At 48.0% G+C, this 19,750-nt stretch overlaps 1 protein-coding gene across 1 annotated transcript; it reads left to right on the top strand.

Moving 5' to 3' along the window:
- The first annotated feature begins 1,216 nt into the window (after positions 1-1,216).
- On the top strand, positions 1,217-2,557 carry LOC145801661 (uncharacterized). Its single transcript, XM_082893395.1, has 3 exons — positions 1,217-1,699; positions 1,781-1,879; positions 2,088-2,557. The coding sequence occupies exons 1-3, from the start codon at positions 1,301-1,303 to the stop codon at positions 2,496-2,498; spliced, it is 909 nt and encodes a 302-aa protein (XP_082749521.1). The 5' UTR covers positions 1,217-1,300; the 3' UTR covers positions 2,499-2,557.
- Positions 2,558-19,750: the final 17,193 nt, after the last annotated feature.

Raw genomic sequence — 19,750 nt, 5'->3', positions numbered from 1 at the left:
CAGCCCATTCATTTCATTGGCGCACAGCCCATTCATTTCGTTATTGACACATGTATTCATTCTGAATGCAGGTTGGTTCCCGCAGTGTGCGGGGGTATGGTTCTACCATCGCGCGGGACTGGTATGCCGAGCTCCCGGAGGGTGTCCGAGACTTGGTAGACTTGGCAGGGTTCGGGCCCTTCTGCGTCGGGTTGTCACGTTGTCCTGCCAGGAGGACACTGATGGCAGCCTTGGTAGAGAGATGGTGGGACACCACCAACTCCTTTCATTTCTCTGCTACCGGGGACATGACCATGACCCCTTTTGACTTCGCTGTATTGACCGGCCTTGACATCGGAGGTTGGTCCATCCCCTACGATGAGGATATGGGTGAGTGGGAGGCCGCCTGGATGTATCTATTGGGGGCTCGCCCACCTGTTGACAGGGTCTCTGGGAGAGTCCGATATACTTGGTTCTCTTCCCATTTTCGGCGGGCGGAGATGGTGCCTGAGACTCCCGAGGAGACAGAGCAGTATGCCCGTGGTTTCCTTATGTTCCTCTTCGAGACTACCCTGTTTGCCGACAGAGGGAACACAGTTGGGCTATACCTGCTGAGCGCTCTGGTCGACCTATCACAGGTCAGTAGATATGACTGGGGTGGCGCCGGCCTGGCTACCCTTTACTTTTATATGAGCGCGACCTCTCGCGGGCGGGGTGATTTACTTGGTGGCTACTGGAGAGCCTGGGAGGTACTTTTCTGTCTTCTTGATTTACATTTCTGCTCTTCATTACTTGTACATTGCACACACAGCGCACTTTTACAGTCTGTATTTTGCTCTCAGCATTTCGTACTTACATTCTGCATTGCTTTTCTCAGCTATGGGTCTATGTATACTTCCCATCATTAGCCCCAGAGTTGGAGGTGGCGGGGATTCTCATGACCCCATATTCATTGGTGTTCAAGGGCCCGCACCGGCCGAGACCTCGAGAGACCCTCCTTAACCTGCGACAGTACTTTGACACTGTGCGACATTCAGAGGTACCTCAGAACTTTCAGTTCCTTTCATTTTCATCTTTGATTTGCCCTGTATATTCTCGATTTCTGATTGGTTTATGCATTTATCATCCGCAGATCACATGGCAGCCCTGGGTGTCCCTGGGTGATGGTCTCCGACTTCAGTATACCGGAGCGTCGGACATCTCCCAGTATAGGGTTCTGCTTGAAGGGCCAGTTGGCAGGGCATGGTTCCTGGGGGAACGCTTTCTGCGCCAGGTATGGGGGTATCTTTCTCAGGATCCTCCCGCAGTACCTCCAGCCAGTATGCGGACTGCTGACAGGCTCTCTTACTCGGAGGTAGTCGGCGCCATGCTGGGCAGTGATGCTTTACTATATGTTGAGGAGGGGGACTACGCCACTTACCGTCACATATATTTGATGCCTCCATTGACGGGAGCTCATATCCCGATGATGAGGTCTGCCGGTATGTCATCCTCGGGCCAGGCTCGGGCTGCAGACGCCCCTTCTACTAGCAGGGCTGGTACATCTAGAGGTGGGAGTAGACCGGTTCCTCCGGTTCCGTCGACTTATCCTCATCCCGGATGGCCAGATATGCCGACTGAGTTGATGGCGTGGCAGTATGGGGCTATCTCTCCGACTCCGATCCCGCTAGAGCCTCCGATGCCCAGTGATCGATACGCCATTGATCCGGACTCACCGCCGGTATGCTCCACTTTTTTCATTCATCATTCAGATGTTTGGACACTCTTCTGTTCACTGATGATTATGAGCTCATTTTTGCAGCCATCGCGAGGGTACATGGAGGAGGTGGTTGGACTGGTGGCCACACTCGAAGGCATGGTCCTGCGTAGGGAGGCACAGTTGTCTGTCGCGGGCATTCAGGTACGCTTCAGTTTTCTGGCATTTATCATACTTCTGATGATATGCTGATTTCTATTGCATCGATAGACTATTTGTGTAGAGCACATCTGACACACACCCCACTTGTACACTGTATTTACATGCACCCACTTTACGTAGCCTTTGCTTGTATCTGTATCTGATGTATATATTTGGACTGATGTATTTGAATTGAACTCTTTGTTTTTAGATGCCTTCATGGTCCGGTCAGCCGCAGGCCAGGCCACCTGGGCCTCCTTGGGGAGCTGGGCCATCTGGGCCTTTTCAGGGGGCGGGGCCATCTCGGCCTTCCCGAGGATCCGGGCCATCTAGGCCTTTTCGGGGAGCTCGAGGAGGGCCTGTCCGCAGACGCAGGGCTCACGTTGTGGAGGTGGAGCCTGATGAGGAGGAGGAGGATGTTGAGGAGGAGGAGGAGGCTACCGATCGTCAGTCAGAGACATCTGCTGAGGAGGGGGGCTCCGGTTTTGGCTGGGGGAATAGAGGCGAGGCTGAGGGGGATCCTGAGGATGACAGCTCCGACTCAGATGATGATGATGGTGCGGAGGTTGTCCCGCAGAAGAGGATGAGGAGTGCTTCTCGTTCCCGTTCCCGAGGACTTTGATGTTGCTATTTCCTGCTTTATTTTTCTTTTTTGCTAGTAGTTTGTAGCACTTTGCACATTGTTAGGCAGTTTTATTTTTTTGTAAAACTTGTACCTTTGTTCGTTGTAAAGCATGATGAAATGAAATAGCTTTTGAAAAGGTGTTTGTATTTTAAACTTTTAGCATCGTATCGCATCAACTTATTTTGCACAAGAATGAAATTGAATGGGAATGTGCATTGTGTAATCACCAAGTCAGGTAGTGAACCGACGCAACAAACTAAACAACTCAACTTACTAAGATATAACAGGACCTTAGGAAGTTTACAACTCGATAAGCAAAATGCAACAATGTTGACAACGCAAATAAACAAGACTTTAACAAAAATTGTTTAAACAGAGAACAATGGCTCAAAAACACGAAATACGTCCGCTCGACAAACAACTCGATAAGCAAAACAACAACTCGATAAACAAAACAAAAACTCAATAAACAGAACTCAGCAACAATAGAGTGTACTTCTGACGATCTGGGCACTGGAACGCATCCGAAATGAAGGCCTTTGACTCTCCCGTTGCATGGGAATGCTTGAAACTTTCCTCAAAGAGTAAAACAGGGCCAGGGGGATACACTGCAGCATTGCCGGCCATCCCTGGGAGCCGGCCGGCCATTTTTGTGGAGAGAGACAGCTGGCCGGCCATTTTTGCAAAAAGTAAATGGCTGGCCAGCCAGAAAAGGTGGCCGGCCGGCCACTCAGTCCTGCAGCTACCAGATTTTTGACACGTGTCCCCGTGAATAGTGTTTTTCCTTCTATAAAAGCCTCAACTTCGGGAACATTCATTTCATCTTAGTTTTAGACAAAGATGGAGGCGTTTCTCGCAGAAAATCTCATATCTTGGATCTCTTCTTTGGATGGCTCGGAAAAGCTGAATTTCCGGGGTTTCGGCTTGAATGCACTATTCACGCTGAGCCGTACTCCGCTACAGCTTCCTTTTCTCCATGCCGCGGCAAGGTTCTGGAATCCAGTGACGCACGTTTTTAGCTTTGGCGGCCAAGAGATGTGTCCCACTTTCGAAGATTTTCAGGTTTTGATGGAGTCTGAATGCTCTGAGGTGATCTTGCCCCAGCTCCGTTTTGGCCATGCTCAGGCTTTAGGGCGGATGTGTGGGCTCGCGGTGCATGATGCTCGATCTTTAATCTGCAGTGGGGAGCTGGACATCCTCGGCTTGATCCATCGTTTTTCCGACGCCGGTGACCGCAGCAACCATTATTGGCAGGGTTTCCGGCAACACGCCCTCTGCTTGTGTTTGTTGTCTCACTTTCTGCTTTCCTCGGGCTTTGGCGGGGCTAGCATTCGCCTGATTGAAGTCGCCCAAGGCTTGAGAGAAGGGAAGAGCTGTATTGCCATGACCTTGGCCGAGACACTGGTGGGCTTAGATTCTGTTTATCGCCGGGAGGTGACCAGGTTTGCTGGGAGTCCACTGCTGCTACAGGTAATGTTTCCCATCCAACCTTACATATATATTTGCTCACGTCACTCGACCCTCAGGCTCGTTTTTTCTCACAAAACCCTTGTCTTACTTTTCTCTCATCGTACATCTCTCTGTTCTTTATTCTCTCATTTTCCATCCCTCCCCTAGGTATGGTTAATGGACAAGTTGCAGGTTGTGGACTCTTGCCCGGCCTATTCAGCTCGAGGCTACTTCTTTCGGCAGCGTCTAGTCAATGCTCTTGACGAAAGGTGGTGGTTCGATTGGATGTGCAATTTGTCCGCAGACGGCATTGCTTGGCGTTGTCCTTGGCTCAACCTCCCGGCAATGAGCTATAGTATGTCCCGGCTGATTGGGATCCAATTGATTGGTCTAACCCACTGCGTATTTTATTTTCCGTTCCGGTTCCTGCGTCAGTTTGGCCATGATCAGACTTGTCCACCGGAGGGGATTGAGTACCCAGCCGCTTTCCCAATCCGGGGTGCACACCTCGCCCGATATGCCACAGCATGGAGGACTAGAGAGCTCCTGGCCCCTGCTTCCATTTTCAGTTGCACTTTGTCCGATGAGTGCATGGATTGGCTCAATGAGGAGGCACAAGTTGGGCCTAGCTTGGCATCAGATGCTCCGTCCAGCTCTGGGAGGGGACGCAGAGATACTTGATTCAACTATGCTCCAAATTTATTGCTTATTTAGCATTTTCAAGTTTTCTTTATGAATGTACTAAAAAAGTAACCTCGATTGTATGCAAGAGCAGGAGAACTCAGTTTTGAAATCAATGAAATTGAAAGTTGTGGTACTGAAAATTTTCCGCTTTTGGTCCAAAAATGGTCTTAGTCGTAAAAAGATTAATTTGAACAAAGTCAACTTTTATTAAAACTTTTCAAAACTATTTTCGATGTGGATCAGAACTGGACACGCCGAAAATCTGTCACTGAGATGCACAACCCCAGATCCCTGCAACTGGAAAGTTGCCCCTAGTCTGAAGAACAATGTGGCACTCCATAGCAACGGAAAGTTGCCCCTAGTCTGAGTAACTTTGTACCGTCGCGGCAACGGAAAGTTGCCCCTAGTTTGAACAGCATTGTACCGGAGATCACGATAAATGCTGATGGATAAAGATGACTGAGATGATCAAAATGGACAGAGTTGATCAGGGAAAAGTTTATGGCTGAACTTCGATGTGAAGTTGCCTACGTATCCCAAAGATGGGAATCAAGCCTTACGTAGTTCAGGCTGAGGTTCACTCGAGTATTTTCACTCTCCTTTTGCGCTCTAACTTTTGCCAAGGCCGCCCTTTGCGGGTTTTCAACCTCGCGAGCTCAGTTTTTATATTTTCTAATTTTTTTGTGCTCTGACTTTTGCCTAGGTCGCCCTTTCGGGTTTTCGGCCTAGCGAGCCTCTCAAGGATAGTATTTCTTCAACTTGTCCATATTGATCGGTTGTGAGAACTCCAAGCCATCTAGATCCATCAGAACCACAGCTCCACCTGACCAGATAGCTTTGATGATGTAAGGACCAGTCCAATTGGGTTTGAACTTGCCCCTTGGGTCGTGGATGGGAGCTCGGTTGTCTTTGAGCACCAAATCTCCTTCTTTCAGATTCCTGGACTTAACCTTCTTGTTGAAAGCCCTGGCAATTCTGCGTTGATAGCCTTGGATGTGGTACAGTGCTTTCAGTCTTCTTTCATCAAAGAGCATGAGTTCTTCGAATCTGCTTTGCTGCCAATCTGCTTCGGCTATCTGGCATTCAGCCAATACTCGTAACGACGGAACCTCAATCTCAATGGGTAGAACAGCCTCCATTCCATAGACCAATGAATATGGAGTTGCTCCAGTAGAAGTTCTGATTGAAGTCCTGTAGCCCCACAGAGCAAATGGCAGCTTGTCTGGCCAGTCCTGATAGGTTCCCACCATCTTCTGCAGTATATGCTTGATATTCTTGTTGGCGGCCTCAACCGCTCCGTTGGTCTGCGGCCGGTGTGTAGATGACTTATGGAAAGCCACATTGTATTTCTCCAACAAGTCTACCACTTCTTTCTTGAAGTGGGAACCATTATCTGAAATTATTTCGTTTGGCACCCCGTAGCGACAGATGATGTTGTTCCTGATGAACTTTACGACATGCGACGCCTTCAACACTGCGTATGATTGGGCCTCGACCCACTTTGTGAAATAATCTATCGCTACTAGGATAAACTCATGCCCGTTTGACCCCTTCGGGGTAACAGCTCCGATCACATCAATTCCCCAGACTGAAAAAGGCCACGGCGAAGTCATGTTGTACAGTTTTGACGGCGGGATGTTCATGCGGTTTGCATGAATTTGACACTTGTGGCATCGCCGAACAAAACTAATACAATCCTCCTCCATAGTTGACCAGTAGTAGCCCTGTCTGAGGATCTTTCTGGCCAGCATTACTCCATTCATGTGTGCACCGCACTCCCCCCCATGGATGGCTTCCATCAGGCGTCTTGACTCTTCAGCTTCTACACAGAGCTTATGCATTCCCAGATGACCCCTTTTGTACAGCTTTCCCCCGCAGATAACGAACTGAGCAGCCATTCTTCTGACAGCCCTCTTATCTTTGGCATTTGCCCCTAGTGGATATGTCTCCTTTTCCAAGAAGTTCCAGATGTCGTAATACCAGGGGTTGCCGTCTTGAACCTCATCTATGGTGGAAATCGACTCGTATGCTGGCGCAAACTTCTGATCAATAATGACTGGACGCATCCGGACTCCGGACGGGATGTCTATCATAGAAGATAGAGTTGCTAATGAATCTGCAAACCTGTTGTTCTCTCTTACGAGGTGGGTGAAATTTAGCTTCTCAAACCGAGGAATTAGCAGATCCAAGGTTTGGTGGTAAATTATCATCCTTTCCTCCTTGACCTTCCAATCTCCTTTTGCTTGAGACACAACAAGGTTCGAGTCCCCAATGACGTCCAACCGTCTTGCCCCTAGTTCCAGGGCTGCTTCCAGGCCAGCAATACATGCCTCATACTCTGCTTCATTGTTGGAAACTTTGAACCGGAGCTTGAATGCTAAAGGGATACGGGAATCGTCAGGCGCTATCAGCAACACCCCTATCCCATACCCATACTGGTTTGACGCTCCGTCAAAGTACATCGTCCAAGTTTCATCTTCGACGTGCAGAATGGCTTCATCTGGGAATAGATACTCAAACGCTTCATCCCCCTCAACCGGGTGGTCGGCAAGGAACTCCGTTACCGCTCTCCTTTTTACTGACTTGCGCGTTACATACTTCAAATCAAATTCGGAGAGCAACAGCAGCCATCGAGCTAGCCTACCCGTAAGTGCTGGTTTCTCGAAAAGATATTTGATGGGATCCAAACGCGAAACCAACATTACTGAGTGAGCTAACAAGTAGTGCCGCAGCTTCCTGGTTGCCCATACCAAGGCCAAACAAGCCTTCTCCAGCGGTGTATAGCGGGTCTCGTAATCCAGCATCTTTTTGCTCAGATAGTAAATGGCTCTTTCCACTTTGTCTTCTGACTCCTGCGCGAGCATGCAGCCCATGGTAGTCTCAGTTACTGAAAGGTACAGTATCAACGGTCTCCCCGGCTCTGGCGGTGACAACACAGGTGGGTTCTGTAGATACTCTTTGATCTGCTCAAAAGCTGTTTGACATCGGCCGTCCCATTGGAATTTCTTTCCTTTCTTCAGGAGACCAAAAAGTGGTTCACAAGTCAAGGTTAATTTAGAAATAAACCGTCTTATGAATTGCACTTTACCCAGAAAGCCTCGCACCTCCTTTTCAGTCCTTGGTGGTGGCATTTCTAAGATGGCCTTGATTTTGGAAGGGTCGACCTCGATGCCCCTTTGTGTGATCAGAAACCCTAGCATCTTCCCTGCTGTAACACCAAACGTGCATTTCTGGGGATTCAGTCGCAGCCGAAACTCTTTGATCCTTTGAAAGAATTTTTGTAAGGCGGTGTAGTGGCCCTCTCTATCTTTGGACTTGACAATCATGTCGTCCACATACACCTCGACCTCTTTATGGATCATATCATGCAATATTGTAGTCGCTGCCCGTTGATACGTAGCTCCAGCATTTTTCAACCCGAATGGCATCACTCTATAACAATATGTCCCCCACGGGGTAGTGAACGCAGTCTTCTCCCGGTCTTCGGGTGCCATTACTATCTGGTTATAGCCTGAGAAACCATCCATAAACGAAAGCAAGGCGTGTCCTGCCGTGAAATCCACCAATTCGTCAATGTGTGGCAAGGGAAAGTCATCCTTCGGACTGGCCCTGTTCAAATCTCTGAAGTCTACACAGACCCGAATTCTGCCATCCTTCTTTGGCACCGGAACTATGTTGGCCAACCAAGTTGGATATTCAGTTACCAGCAGGAACCCTGCGTCAATTTGCTTGGTGACCACTTCCTTAATTTTGAGAGCCCAGTCCGGGCGAATCCTTCTGAGTTTCTGTTTGACAGGGCGGGCCTCGGGATCAAGAGGGATCCGGTGCTGTACAATCTCAGGATCGATTCTAGGCATGTCTTCGTAGGACCACGCAAAAACATCTTTGAAATCTTTTAATAAAGCGACTAAGCGCTCGCGCTCCTCTGAAGACAACGTGGACCTGATCTGGACCAGCCGCGGGTCCTTCTCAGTACCAACATTCACAGTAGTGATTTCATCCATTAAAGGTTTAACAAATCTTTCCTGCTCTTGATCAATTAATCGTTGCAAAACTGGGGGAATTTCTCCCTCACTGTTTTCATCAAAATTTTGAAAATCCTGATTTAAGAAATAAATCAAAGGCACAGAAAAATACTCGGAAACCACATCCACATCATTCTCATTAAATATTTCCAAGCCGTCAGATTCCTCTGTTACAACAGACTCAAAAGAAAATGAAAAAGACGACCTAGACAGGACTGTGGCATCCGGGTTATCACCCCCAGGAATACCGGATTCAGACTCAGTCGAGCTGGAATCTGATTCCGACGCACAAGATTCGGTAGAATCAGATTCCGGCTCACTACCTGACCCGGAGCTGCTACATAAAAAGCCTTCTTCATATTGCCAGATGAGAGAAGGTGCGATAGATGCATCCAAGATCGGCGCTGGAAAGCCTGCGGCTATTTCATCTCCAATCACAGAAACCGAAGAGTTATCCCCCAAGCACTCTTGGCCGATCGGAGGATCTGATAGTAGACTCGCCAGTGTTACCCCCATTTCAAGCTCTGTGCCCTCAGGATCCACTGCTTCACATTGCTCAACCTCAGTTGGTGGGTCTGTCTGCGCTTCGGCAACGTCATCCCCAGATAATTGTATGTCGAAGAAGATTTCAAAACCAGGCATGCGCGTCCCCTCCGCGTTTAGCCATGGCTCCGGGAAGCCGCAGAATGGAAAATCTTCCCCCTCCCGGACGAAACGTCCGTTTAGGGTACCCCAGATGGGCCTGTGCATTAAATCAAATGGCTTCCCGGCCTTCTTTTCCCTGGCCCTTCCGGCCATTTCTTTTCCTTTCCTCACCCAATCCTCCTTGGTGGGCAGATAACCCAGTCCAAAGGCGTGGGGGTCGTGTGGCACTTCGGCCAACACTGAGACGCCCTTCCGGCCGCTTCTCCCTAATCCCATCCCGGGGGTATGTTTTAGCTTATTCATGAGGTAGATAGATTGTGCACTAACGTACATGCCCTCATTCGCAGCCATGACATTCTGCACCACTTGAGCCTCGGCCAAAGTGAACCCCGACAAAAACACATCCTCCGTGCCGTGCTCGATCTCCAAGACGGGTGTGGACACTTCCGGCGGCGGATGGATTGATGAATTCCCAAAAACGATCGCTACCCCTTTCCCGTGGGGGTACTTTAGCATCTGATGTAGAGTGGAAGAGACTGCTTTGACTTGGTGCAACCACGGTCGCCCCAAAAGTAGGTTAAAGGTTGCGGGAACGTCCAAGATATGAAATTCGATGCTGTGTTGTCCTGGACCAACCTTGGTTTGAATTTTAACAGTCCCCATCACTTCTCTGCTGGTATTGTCGTATGCTCTGATCACTTGGGTAGTTGGGACGAAGTCCGCGGGTTTTAACCCAATTGCATATGCCGTCCTGGTTGGGCATACATTAATCGCAGACCCGGTATCAACAAGTACCACCGGTATCCACTTATCTCTACATTCCACAGAAATATAGAGAGGTTTGTTATGACTTGTGCCCTCAGGCGGTAGCTCCTTGTCCGAAAAGGTTAATGCCGGGGAACCTCCTCCCGGAAAAACCAGCCCAACCAACTGTTCAGGCGTGGTGTCTATGGAGAGTTTGGACTTGTCCATAGCAGATAGGACAGCTTCTCTGTGTACTCGTGATGCCATTAGCAGTCCCCAGATGGAGATGTCCGCTTGTATTTTCTTTAACTGTTTCAGCACAGCCTCATCTTCAATCTGTTTCTCCTTCTGTTTCTCCGCTTCTCTATCCTTCCCGGATGCCTCGGGTTGGTCCAGGTGTGGGGGCTTGAAGTACCGCCCACTTCTTGTCATATGGTCAACCTCATCGAGGTACCAAGTATCATCCGGCTGGCCACTTCCCCAGTCTTCATCGGTGTGGGCAAGACACAAGTCGTCATCTTCCCACCACATTCCGCTGGCAGCCAACAGACACCTGTCTGGCTCCAGTTTAGTTGCGCTCGCAGTATTCTCTGTCCATATGCTCGCAGCATCCTCCATTTTCGTGCACACAGCACTTTCGGTCCCCTCAGGGCCTTTAGCTTTCCTAATTCTCTCAGCCTCCTCGAACTTTTCTTGTTCCAGCTGCGTCAGTACAGCTGTTTGTTCAACATTTCTCGTATCCATAATGCCCATGTCTCGAGCGGAATTCTTAGCACCGGCGCTCTCCGGCGATACAACTTGACTTTCGGCCATTCCGGCCACAACTGATACTTCCGCCCCTGCCGGGCTCTGTTCTGATTGGGCTTCCCCCACTGCATCTGGTTGATCCTCGAGCCATCCAGTGGCCTCCGCTGATCCCTCATAATCGTACCAATTGATTGACGCCTCCCCCAGCTCCTGGTCATCAAGAAATTGCAGGTTGGCAAAGTCCTCCTCTACGACCGTCAGATCATCTGTCCATAGCCCAGATCCATCTCCTCGGATCATGCATAGCTCTCCTGTCTCTGGCAATTCTATACTTAGCCCAATTCGGCTCGTTGATAGGATATACTTGCTTGGATCATAAGCTCCCCCAGCAAAATTTTGTCCAGTCCCAGATTCAACAATCTCATTCTCTCCCAAAATCTGCCCTGCCCTGTCTTCGAAGGTCACCACCATCGGTTCTGGCTGGGTTTTAGAGATGTCCACCATGCACAAGAAGTCAGTGCAATCGGGAAGGAGCACCTCCGGCTTGGGTAGGTGGGTGGGAGTAATATAGATGCTAGGATCGTAAGATGCGACCCCAGTCTGGATAAAATTAATTCTTTTGGGAGGGGGAGTTTGGTTATATGGTGGGAGAGGGTTGGTTGTGACATTGGGTTTATCAGGAGGCGCGATCACCTGTTTGTCAATAAGATCTTGGATCTCATGACGCAATCTGTAACAACTGTCGGTGTCGTGACCGTGTTGTTGGTGATATACGCAGTACTTTGACGGGTCGTAAGAGGGGGGGAGTGGATTCGGTAATGGCTTTGGCTCCAGGGGTTTCAAATGATTTTTCCTGATCAATATTCCCAGAACCTTGGTCAGAGGCATATATAGTGGGGTAAAGGTTCTTTGGCCTCGCGGTTGGAATCGGTTGTTTTGTGGGTTGCTTCCGGACGCGCCGGAGAATGGTGTGGCAGTCATGGGCCTTGGAAGGGGAGAGGGAGTGGTGGTGACCATACTAACTTCCGAGGCTCTCGTATTTGCAGCGCCACTCGGGCCTGCATTGTTGTTACGATTGAACGCCCTCCTCGGTTGTTCTCTGTCATGGTCAAACAGACCTTGTTTTATTGCGTCTTCGATTTGCACCTCCATATCATGTAAATCTGCGAAAGTAGGGAAGGGGACTACAATCATTCTCTGCATCAACTTCGGGTGGAGATTGCGCACAATCATCCGGATTTGATCTTTGTCAGTAGGCCTTAAAGTCATTGTTGACGCCTTTGCCCTCCATCGGATCACAAAGTCCGAGAAAGATTCCTTGGGCTCTTGCCTTGTCGTTTCAAGATCACGGGTTGTGATCTCGATCTGAGTGTTGTACGAATATTGTGCGACAAAGGCCTCAGCCATTTCATCCCAATTCTTTTTCACTTCATCTTGTAATCTTGCGTACCAATGGGAGGCCACACCCGACAGGGTTCGGCCGAATAGTGAGAGCTTCTGTGGTCGTGTTAGGCCCATTGGCCGCAAGACATCTGCAAACAGTCGGATATGGACCATGGGGTCGCCGGTCCCGTCAAAGCGGTCGATTTGTGGCATTTTGAACCTATCGGGGAGTGTTACGGCCTCCTCGGTATATCCATCTTCGATATCCGGCATAGCCTTGACCCCTTGGGATTTCTTGAAGAGCTTCTCCAGTTTGCTCAATTTCAGAGCTGTATGATCAACCTCGACCTCGAATGGAGAGTCCGGGTGATTGGGTGTATGGACCTTGGACAGTTGTGGTGGAAGCGGGGGCGGAGCTGGCCCCGTTGGAAGATTTGTGTCTTCTTGCAGATTTTGGATAGTCGGCACAGTATTCTGGGTGTTTGGAGGAGCGTTCTGAACAGCAGGTGCCTGCTCAGGTAATGGGGCTCCTGCCGGAGGAGGAATTTGGTGTGAAGCAGATGCTGTACTCTGTTGTTACAGTCTGGTAATCAGCTCAGCTTGCTGGGTCATAATCTCAGCTTGTTGCTTAGCGAGTTCATCCCGGCGAACGGCATCCTGTTGCATGGCCCACATGGTTTCCTGCATTTGGCGCATCATTTCCTCAACTCCTGTTGGTGCCGTCATACTGTTTTGATTTGTCTGAACTACTGGCAGATCTGTCTCAATGGGAATCTCAATCCAACTGTCCACTGATGGGGGATACCACTGTTCTGGTGTTCTTTGTTCAGATACACTGCGCTTTTTCTGCTTCCTTCTTGTAACAGGAGGTAGAGAATGGAACACTGGCTGTCCGTCGATTAGATCCTCAGATCGATGGAGTCGACGACCTCGTGTCCAAAGTGCTTGGGGAATGTCTGCTGGGTTAGAAGCAATCGTGCTAAAACTGACCTAGCAAAAGATAAATAAAGCGAAAAGGAAATAAATAAACAGATAAACGGACAGCATAATAGCTTAAAATAAAATGCATGACACACAGCCGGGCATAATCAACACACAGTCAATAAGCTGAATACACACTGTCCTCAAACACTGATTATTATCCCTGTATCACTGTCCCCTTAAACAGAATCTGATATCCGCAGATAACTAAATCTCAAATACTTGGTTGATGCCCGCAGGCCTGATACCCAGACTCATGTACTGAACTGATGCCCGCAGGCCTGATGCTGACAATACCGAACTGATGCCCGCAGGCTTGATATTCAAACTCATATACTGATACTGATGCCCGCAGGCCTGATACTGACAACACTAAACTGATGCCCGCAGGCTTGATACCCAAACTCATATACTGATACATGCATTCCTGTAGAGACGCACTCTAAAGCACATAACAGATAAGTGAGAGCCAAAACACCCCTATGTTGGGGTAGGGTTTCCCTGTTCTATTGTGTCAGGAGCTAGGGTTTCATTACGCACGCAGCGGTTTCAAACAACCTATAAACGGGTAAGCAACCTGTTCTAATTTGGAATGGTCACTATGGATCCGAATATGCACTAGGTCGAATGGTCAAAGAGGGTGCCCCGGTAAAACCGGGGTTTGTGTTCCCATACTGGCAGAGCCCACAACCGGTCAGCCTTATGGTCGTGCCTTGACAAGACAAGCCTCCGGCAAACCGTTCAGGAATAGCAGATGGCAAACACGGTGTCCTAGGCGCACCAATGCAAATGCAATGCAAAGAAACACACAAGCGTAGTCAAAAACAGATATCAAGAGTTCGAGTCAAGTTCTCTAAATCCCCAGCAGAGTCGCCAGAAACTGTAGACGTCCCCGAACGCCCCGGGAGGGTTAGTCCCGTTCTGTTCATTTGGGGTCACTACAGCTCGGACTCTTAAATGTCACGGTTCCTAATCCGAACCAAAGAGTCCAAATCTGGCAAATCGTTTTGAGAAACTGATTTTTTGAAAAAGTAGTGCCAAATATGGACTGCTTTGCCAGATACAGAGTCGCCACCTAAATATTTTATTTTGGGAAATTTAGGAAACCCTGACTCGGTGTCAAGAGGACACGTGTCCGTCATCACCAAAGTTGCCTCGGCTCGGGAACTTGGGTACGATTGGGGAAGGTCACTTCGTGAGCACCCCCGCTCGCCCGGTCATAGACCGGCCTCTACTAACCATGATATCTAGTTTTGAAAACATTGTGAGTTCTTATTCCGGTTTATTAGCCTAGGTTGCTATGTGATGCGCACAGCATACAAATATAGACCGAGTCGCCTGAATTGGAACGAAACATTTCATGTCTGTTTTTGAAAGTGGTTTGCTACCCGCAGGTAGGCTTTAAAACATTTGATGATTTATTCCAATTTAAGTAACCCAACCTTCACCCATAGGCATTCAGGCAGTTATATCAGATAAGCATATAGCCTCATGGTAAGCATGCTAATGGAATTTCAGCACTAAAATATGGGGGAAAACAGTCCCGAAATGAGGCGAAATGATACCAAATGCATGGAATTGTCCCGAAATGCGAATTTAGGCACCCGAAATGGCCTATAGCTATGCCAAACATGCACAATATGGACATGCAATGCAAAGACAGAAGCTAGACAGTCCCAAAAGATGCACTTTCATAGTTATAAACATGGCCAAACAGCAAGCATAGGTATGGCAAAAATAGCATGCAAGAATAGGGGCCAAAAGAGGGGTAATGAAGCAAGTGATATAAGAAAAACCCAAAATGAAAACATTCCTTCTACAACATTGAAGAGGGACCAAAAATATGAATATTTACAGTATATGGCAGCCTCAAAATCAGTATACAAACATGATAGAAATGTGATGCAAAATGAGGCTCAAAAGTGGCTATAACATGAGGTATACAAAATAATCACCAAACAGCCAAAGACCCTTAATAAAACATGTAGAATGGATCAAAATAAGAACTTTTTCAGAACTGTAAAATGGCCAAACACAAAAGCATGATAGGCTAACTAAACATGCAAGAATGGGGAATAAAAGAGGGATATAACATGAAGTGACCTATGGAGGCCCCAAACCACGAAAGGACCTAAATGAAACATGAAGAATAGACCAAAATAAGCACTTTTTCAGGACTGTAAAATGGCCAAAAACAAAAGTATGATAGGCTGCCATTGCATGCAAGAATGGGGAAGAAAAGAGGAGTATAAAGGTAGGTATAACATGGAAGTCCCAAATGGTGTTGAGCCCTTCTTCAATATTGAAGAGGGGCTCAAAATAAGCCTAATATCAGTTTACAACATGCTCAAAAACAGATTAATCATGGGTCGAAAATAGCATGCAAGATTATGACATATAAGAGGATCAATGAAGCAAGTGTATCATGGAGGGCTCAAACAGGGTTGAGCCCTGAATGAAAAGTGAAGATGAGCTCAAAAGAGGGCCCTTTTCAGTTAGGGCCGGAGCTTGAAACAAAAAGAAAGTGAGGCTTACAAATGGATCAAGAAAAGGGGTCAAAGAAGAGAAAGGTTACTCACCCTTGAAGACTAAGACTTTTGTTGCTTCTTGGATCAATTTGCAGCTTCTTTGGCCTTTGAGAAACCTTCCTTGTTGCTGGAAATGAGGTGGTGGTGGTAGAGCTTGGTGGTGTAGAAGAAATGGTGCTTAAGGACTTAAGGTTTTTCAAGGAAATGAGAGGTATAGAAATGGAGTTGTGTATGGAAGCTTGAAGATGAAGTTTTCTAACCCTAACAAAGGATATATCTTGCTTGCTATATAGGCCAAAAAGGGGGTGTAAAGGTGGGGGAAAAGGAGAGTAACTTTCCCCCACAAAATATCCCCCAGATAAAAATCTTTTCTGGGGGATAAAGCCCCACAGCTGTAAAGGGAACAGTGCAAGGAGCTCGGCCGGCCTGGTACTTTTGCTGCAGGTGGCCGGCCGGCCAGACCCCCTAGCTGGCCGGCTAGGGGTCAAAAAGGTCAATCAGATTTTCTGGGCGGCCACCAACTGGTGGGGTCCTCCTATCTGTGTACAACAAAACCCTGTGGTTAAAAGTCCAAGAAAGTGGGTCCAAGGGGTTCAACATTAGCCCGGAAGGAGGGGGTCAAAAGGGTCAAGTTGAATTAATGGCCGGCCATGAACTTTTAGGGTCCTCTCATGTGTGTACATCACAAATATGTGGTTCAAAGTTCAAGAAAAAGAGTCCAAGGGGTTCAACATTAGCCCGGAAGGAGGGGGTCAAAAGGGTCAAGTTGAATTAATGGCCGGCCATGAACTTTTAGGGTCCTCTCATGTGTGTACATCACAAATATGTGGTTCAAAGTTCAAGAAAATGGGCCCAAGGTGTTCAACATTAGCCCGGAAGTGCGAAAAACGGGCGCCGGAGGGCGTCGGAGGATGTATAACTGGTTGCTGCAACAATTGCTAGCCTCCCACCCTTCAGTGACCTCCCCGGTGATAAAACAGAGGTACCTGCCAAAAATGAACAAAAACCGTTGCAAAACGAATGCTCGGGGACCAAAACGCGCAGTTCGGGGTCCCGAAAATGGGCTGTTAAGCACCGAAAGTGGCATTCGGCCACGAAGTGGGCTTCTCAGCCCCCAGTGTCCCTCAAAAGGGAGCAAATAGGAAGTATGCCAAAAATTAGAGCAATAGGAGATGGTTAAGCGGTCCTGAACCGAGGCACACGGTCTGACGGCTCCGAAAACCGGAAACCGGACTCCGAAATGGGAAAAATGGCCTACGGCCACCAAATGTAGCTTACGGACATTGAGAGATGGTCTACTGGACCTCTCCCTCCCCTCAGGAAAAGAAACAGAGAAAACCGAGTCTGGTTCGCAAACCGAGACAAGGCACAGAAGAGGGTTCGGAAGTCCGGAGGCAGGGCTCGCGGCCACAACTCTGAAACTTCTGAACAAGCACATTATGCAACATCACCAAGCGCTCAATCGGTGACGTCTGAGTCTTAAGGTCGGTCAAAAATGGGGTGTCTACAGTTGGCCCTCTTTGACAAAACTCGGAAGTCATAAGTGACGGGAGTGAATGTCAAAGCCCAGAGACGACCCATTTTTGACAAGGCCGAAGACTTAGACAAACAGACAGGATAAACAGAGATGCGCCCGCAGGCATGGGGCAAAATGCGAATGATATGCAAGAAGCCGAAGGTAACCCAATGATCATGCAAATGCAGCAAGCTGTAATGAAGCAAGTATTCGCAAATAGATGCAACAGTTTTAAGCAAGAATGCAAAGCAACAACTACATTTCATGCAGTTAAGAATGCGGAGGATTATTCAATCCCCGCCACGTCTCACACGGAGAAGATACGATACCTGCGCGATTCGTCTGGTCGCACCAGCCTCAATTGAACCGTACATACAATATCGTGCCTGCAAAAGAGAGAAACTCAACGAGCACAATATGCTAACAACATGTATTTAATGTGATTCCGAAAGTTCGACACACGCAGTGCCGGTGAGTGAATGCATCGCAATGCAAGAATGGAACATGCGTGACAACGCATGCTCAAACATGGAGGTATGATAATATCAAGAAATGTACATGACAAGGCAAGTATGCTCATGAGAATGCAAGATAATGTGACATGAGCATGAATCAGGGTGTTCATTTGTCATGAAACAACGAGTACGGAAACGCGTGTTTCGGCGAAGGTAACTCAATCGCGGCCTCCGATCCACTTCCCTGAAAGGTTACAACTCATTCAAAAAGGATACACTTTGATTTGGATGAGTGATGATGAGACACATGTCAGAACTTGAAGCCGAAGTTCCGGCGGAGCTATTTCGCGACCGGAAGTGTACTTTTCTTGAACTTTTTCAGGTCCCGGGAACTCTGATCTTCCTCAAAATTTGCAGAGAGCTAGGTGGGCATGTGGGGGACATGGCCGGCCGTTCATCTTCCCAAGGGGAGGTGGCCAACCGGTTTCCCATAAAGCTAATGGCTGGCCGGCCAGTTATACAAAAAGCAGATAGCTGGCCGGCTAGAAAAAGGGGCCGGCCGGCCATATGCTAGATCTGAGGGCAGTTTGGTCTTTTTCACCCCCTTTTTTCATGTTTCTTCAACCAAGACTTGAGGCCTATAAAAGGCAGCCGAGGGCCCTTCCTTTCTTGCCTTCTACACCACTTTCTTTTTCAGATCTGAGTTTCATACGCGTTTTCCAACGCCCCGTGCAAATTGTTTCCGCAAAAACATTCAGTTTCAAGCACTTTGAAGCGATTAAATTCCGGCTTCGGAGCTTCTTTTTGTATTTTCGCCACTTGAGGTAAGTTTATCTCAATATTTGGAATATTTTCTCGGGAGTTGACTTTTGTTGACTTTTTCCAATTTCCCGAGAGTTGACTTTTGTTGACTTTTTCTAATTTTGGCTCATTTTCGCTCATTTTTGCTCCTTTTGCAGATTCTTTGAAAATGGCGGGTAATTCTCCCCACGGCGGAGGTTTTCCAGGTGCCGGCGATGATTTTGATCCCATGACTCTACCCCCGAGGACCCGACCTTTTATTCCCGGGAGGTACCGTCCGCCAGCACATGTCCTCCCTCGTGCTGTCTTCCGTCACTTCACTAGCTTTGACGAGCGAGCACCCGTGGATCTGCTTCTCCGAGAGCCGGAGCATCACCTCTCTCATGAGGCCCGAGAGGTATTTACTTCATTTTCTGTATTTTTCGTACATTTCGCACCTTTGCCATGCTTGAACATGCAGTTTAGCTTATGACATAGTACTTTGCTCGCATCCTGAACATGTAGTTTCAACATTCGAATTTCTGAACACTCGGCTCATTAATTAATTGCGAACACATAGCCCACATTAGAACACACGGCTCAAACACTGATTTGTCGAACACACAGCCCGAATTCGAAAGTGAACACACAGCCCACACTTTAAATTTTCTGAACACGCAGCCCAGATTAGATAGTGAACACGCAGCCCACACTAGTTGAAATTTGAACACGCAGCCCAAACTTTAAATTTTCTGAACACGCAGCCCAGATAGATAGTGAACACGCAGCCCACAATTTAACTGAAAGTTGAACACGCAGCCCAAACTTCAAATTTTCTGAACACGCAGCCCAGATAGATAGTGAACACGCAGCCCACAATTTAACTGAAAGTTGAACACGCAGCCCAAACTTCAAATTTTCTGAACACGCAGCCCAGCTAGATAGTGAACACGCAGCCCACGATTTAACTGAAAGTTGAACACGCAGCCCAAACTTCAAATTTTCTGAACACGCAGCCCAGATAGATAGTGAACACGCAGCCCACAATTTAACTGAAAGTTGAACACGCAGTCCAAACTTCAAATTTTTCTGAACACGCAGCCCAGATAGATAGTGAACACGCAGCCCACAATTTAACTGAAAGTTGAACACGCAGCCCAAACTTCAAATTTTCTGAACACGCAGCCCAGATAGATAGTGAACACGCAGCCCACAATTTAACTGAAAGTTGAACACGCAGCCCAAACTTCAAATTTTTCTGAACACGCAGCCCAGATAGATAGTGAACACGCAGCCCACAATTTAACTGAAA

Source organism: Camellia sinensis, chromosome 10, assembly GCF_055761805.1.
Source record: "Camellia sinensis isolate YWXY chromosome 10, ASM5576180v1, whole genome shotgun sequence".
NCBI lineage: Eukaryota > Viridiplantae > Streptophyta > Magnoliopsida > Ericales > Theaceae > Camellia > Camellia sinensis.
Note: the sequence above shows the minus strand (reverse complement) of the source record. Positions and strands in the feature narration are given on the sequence as shown.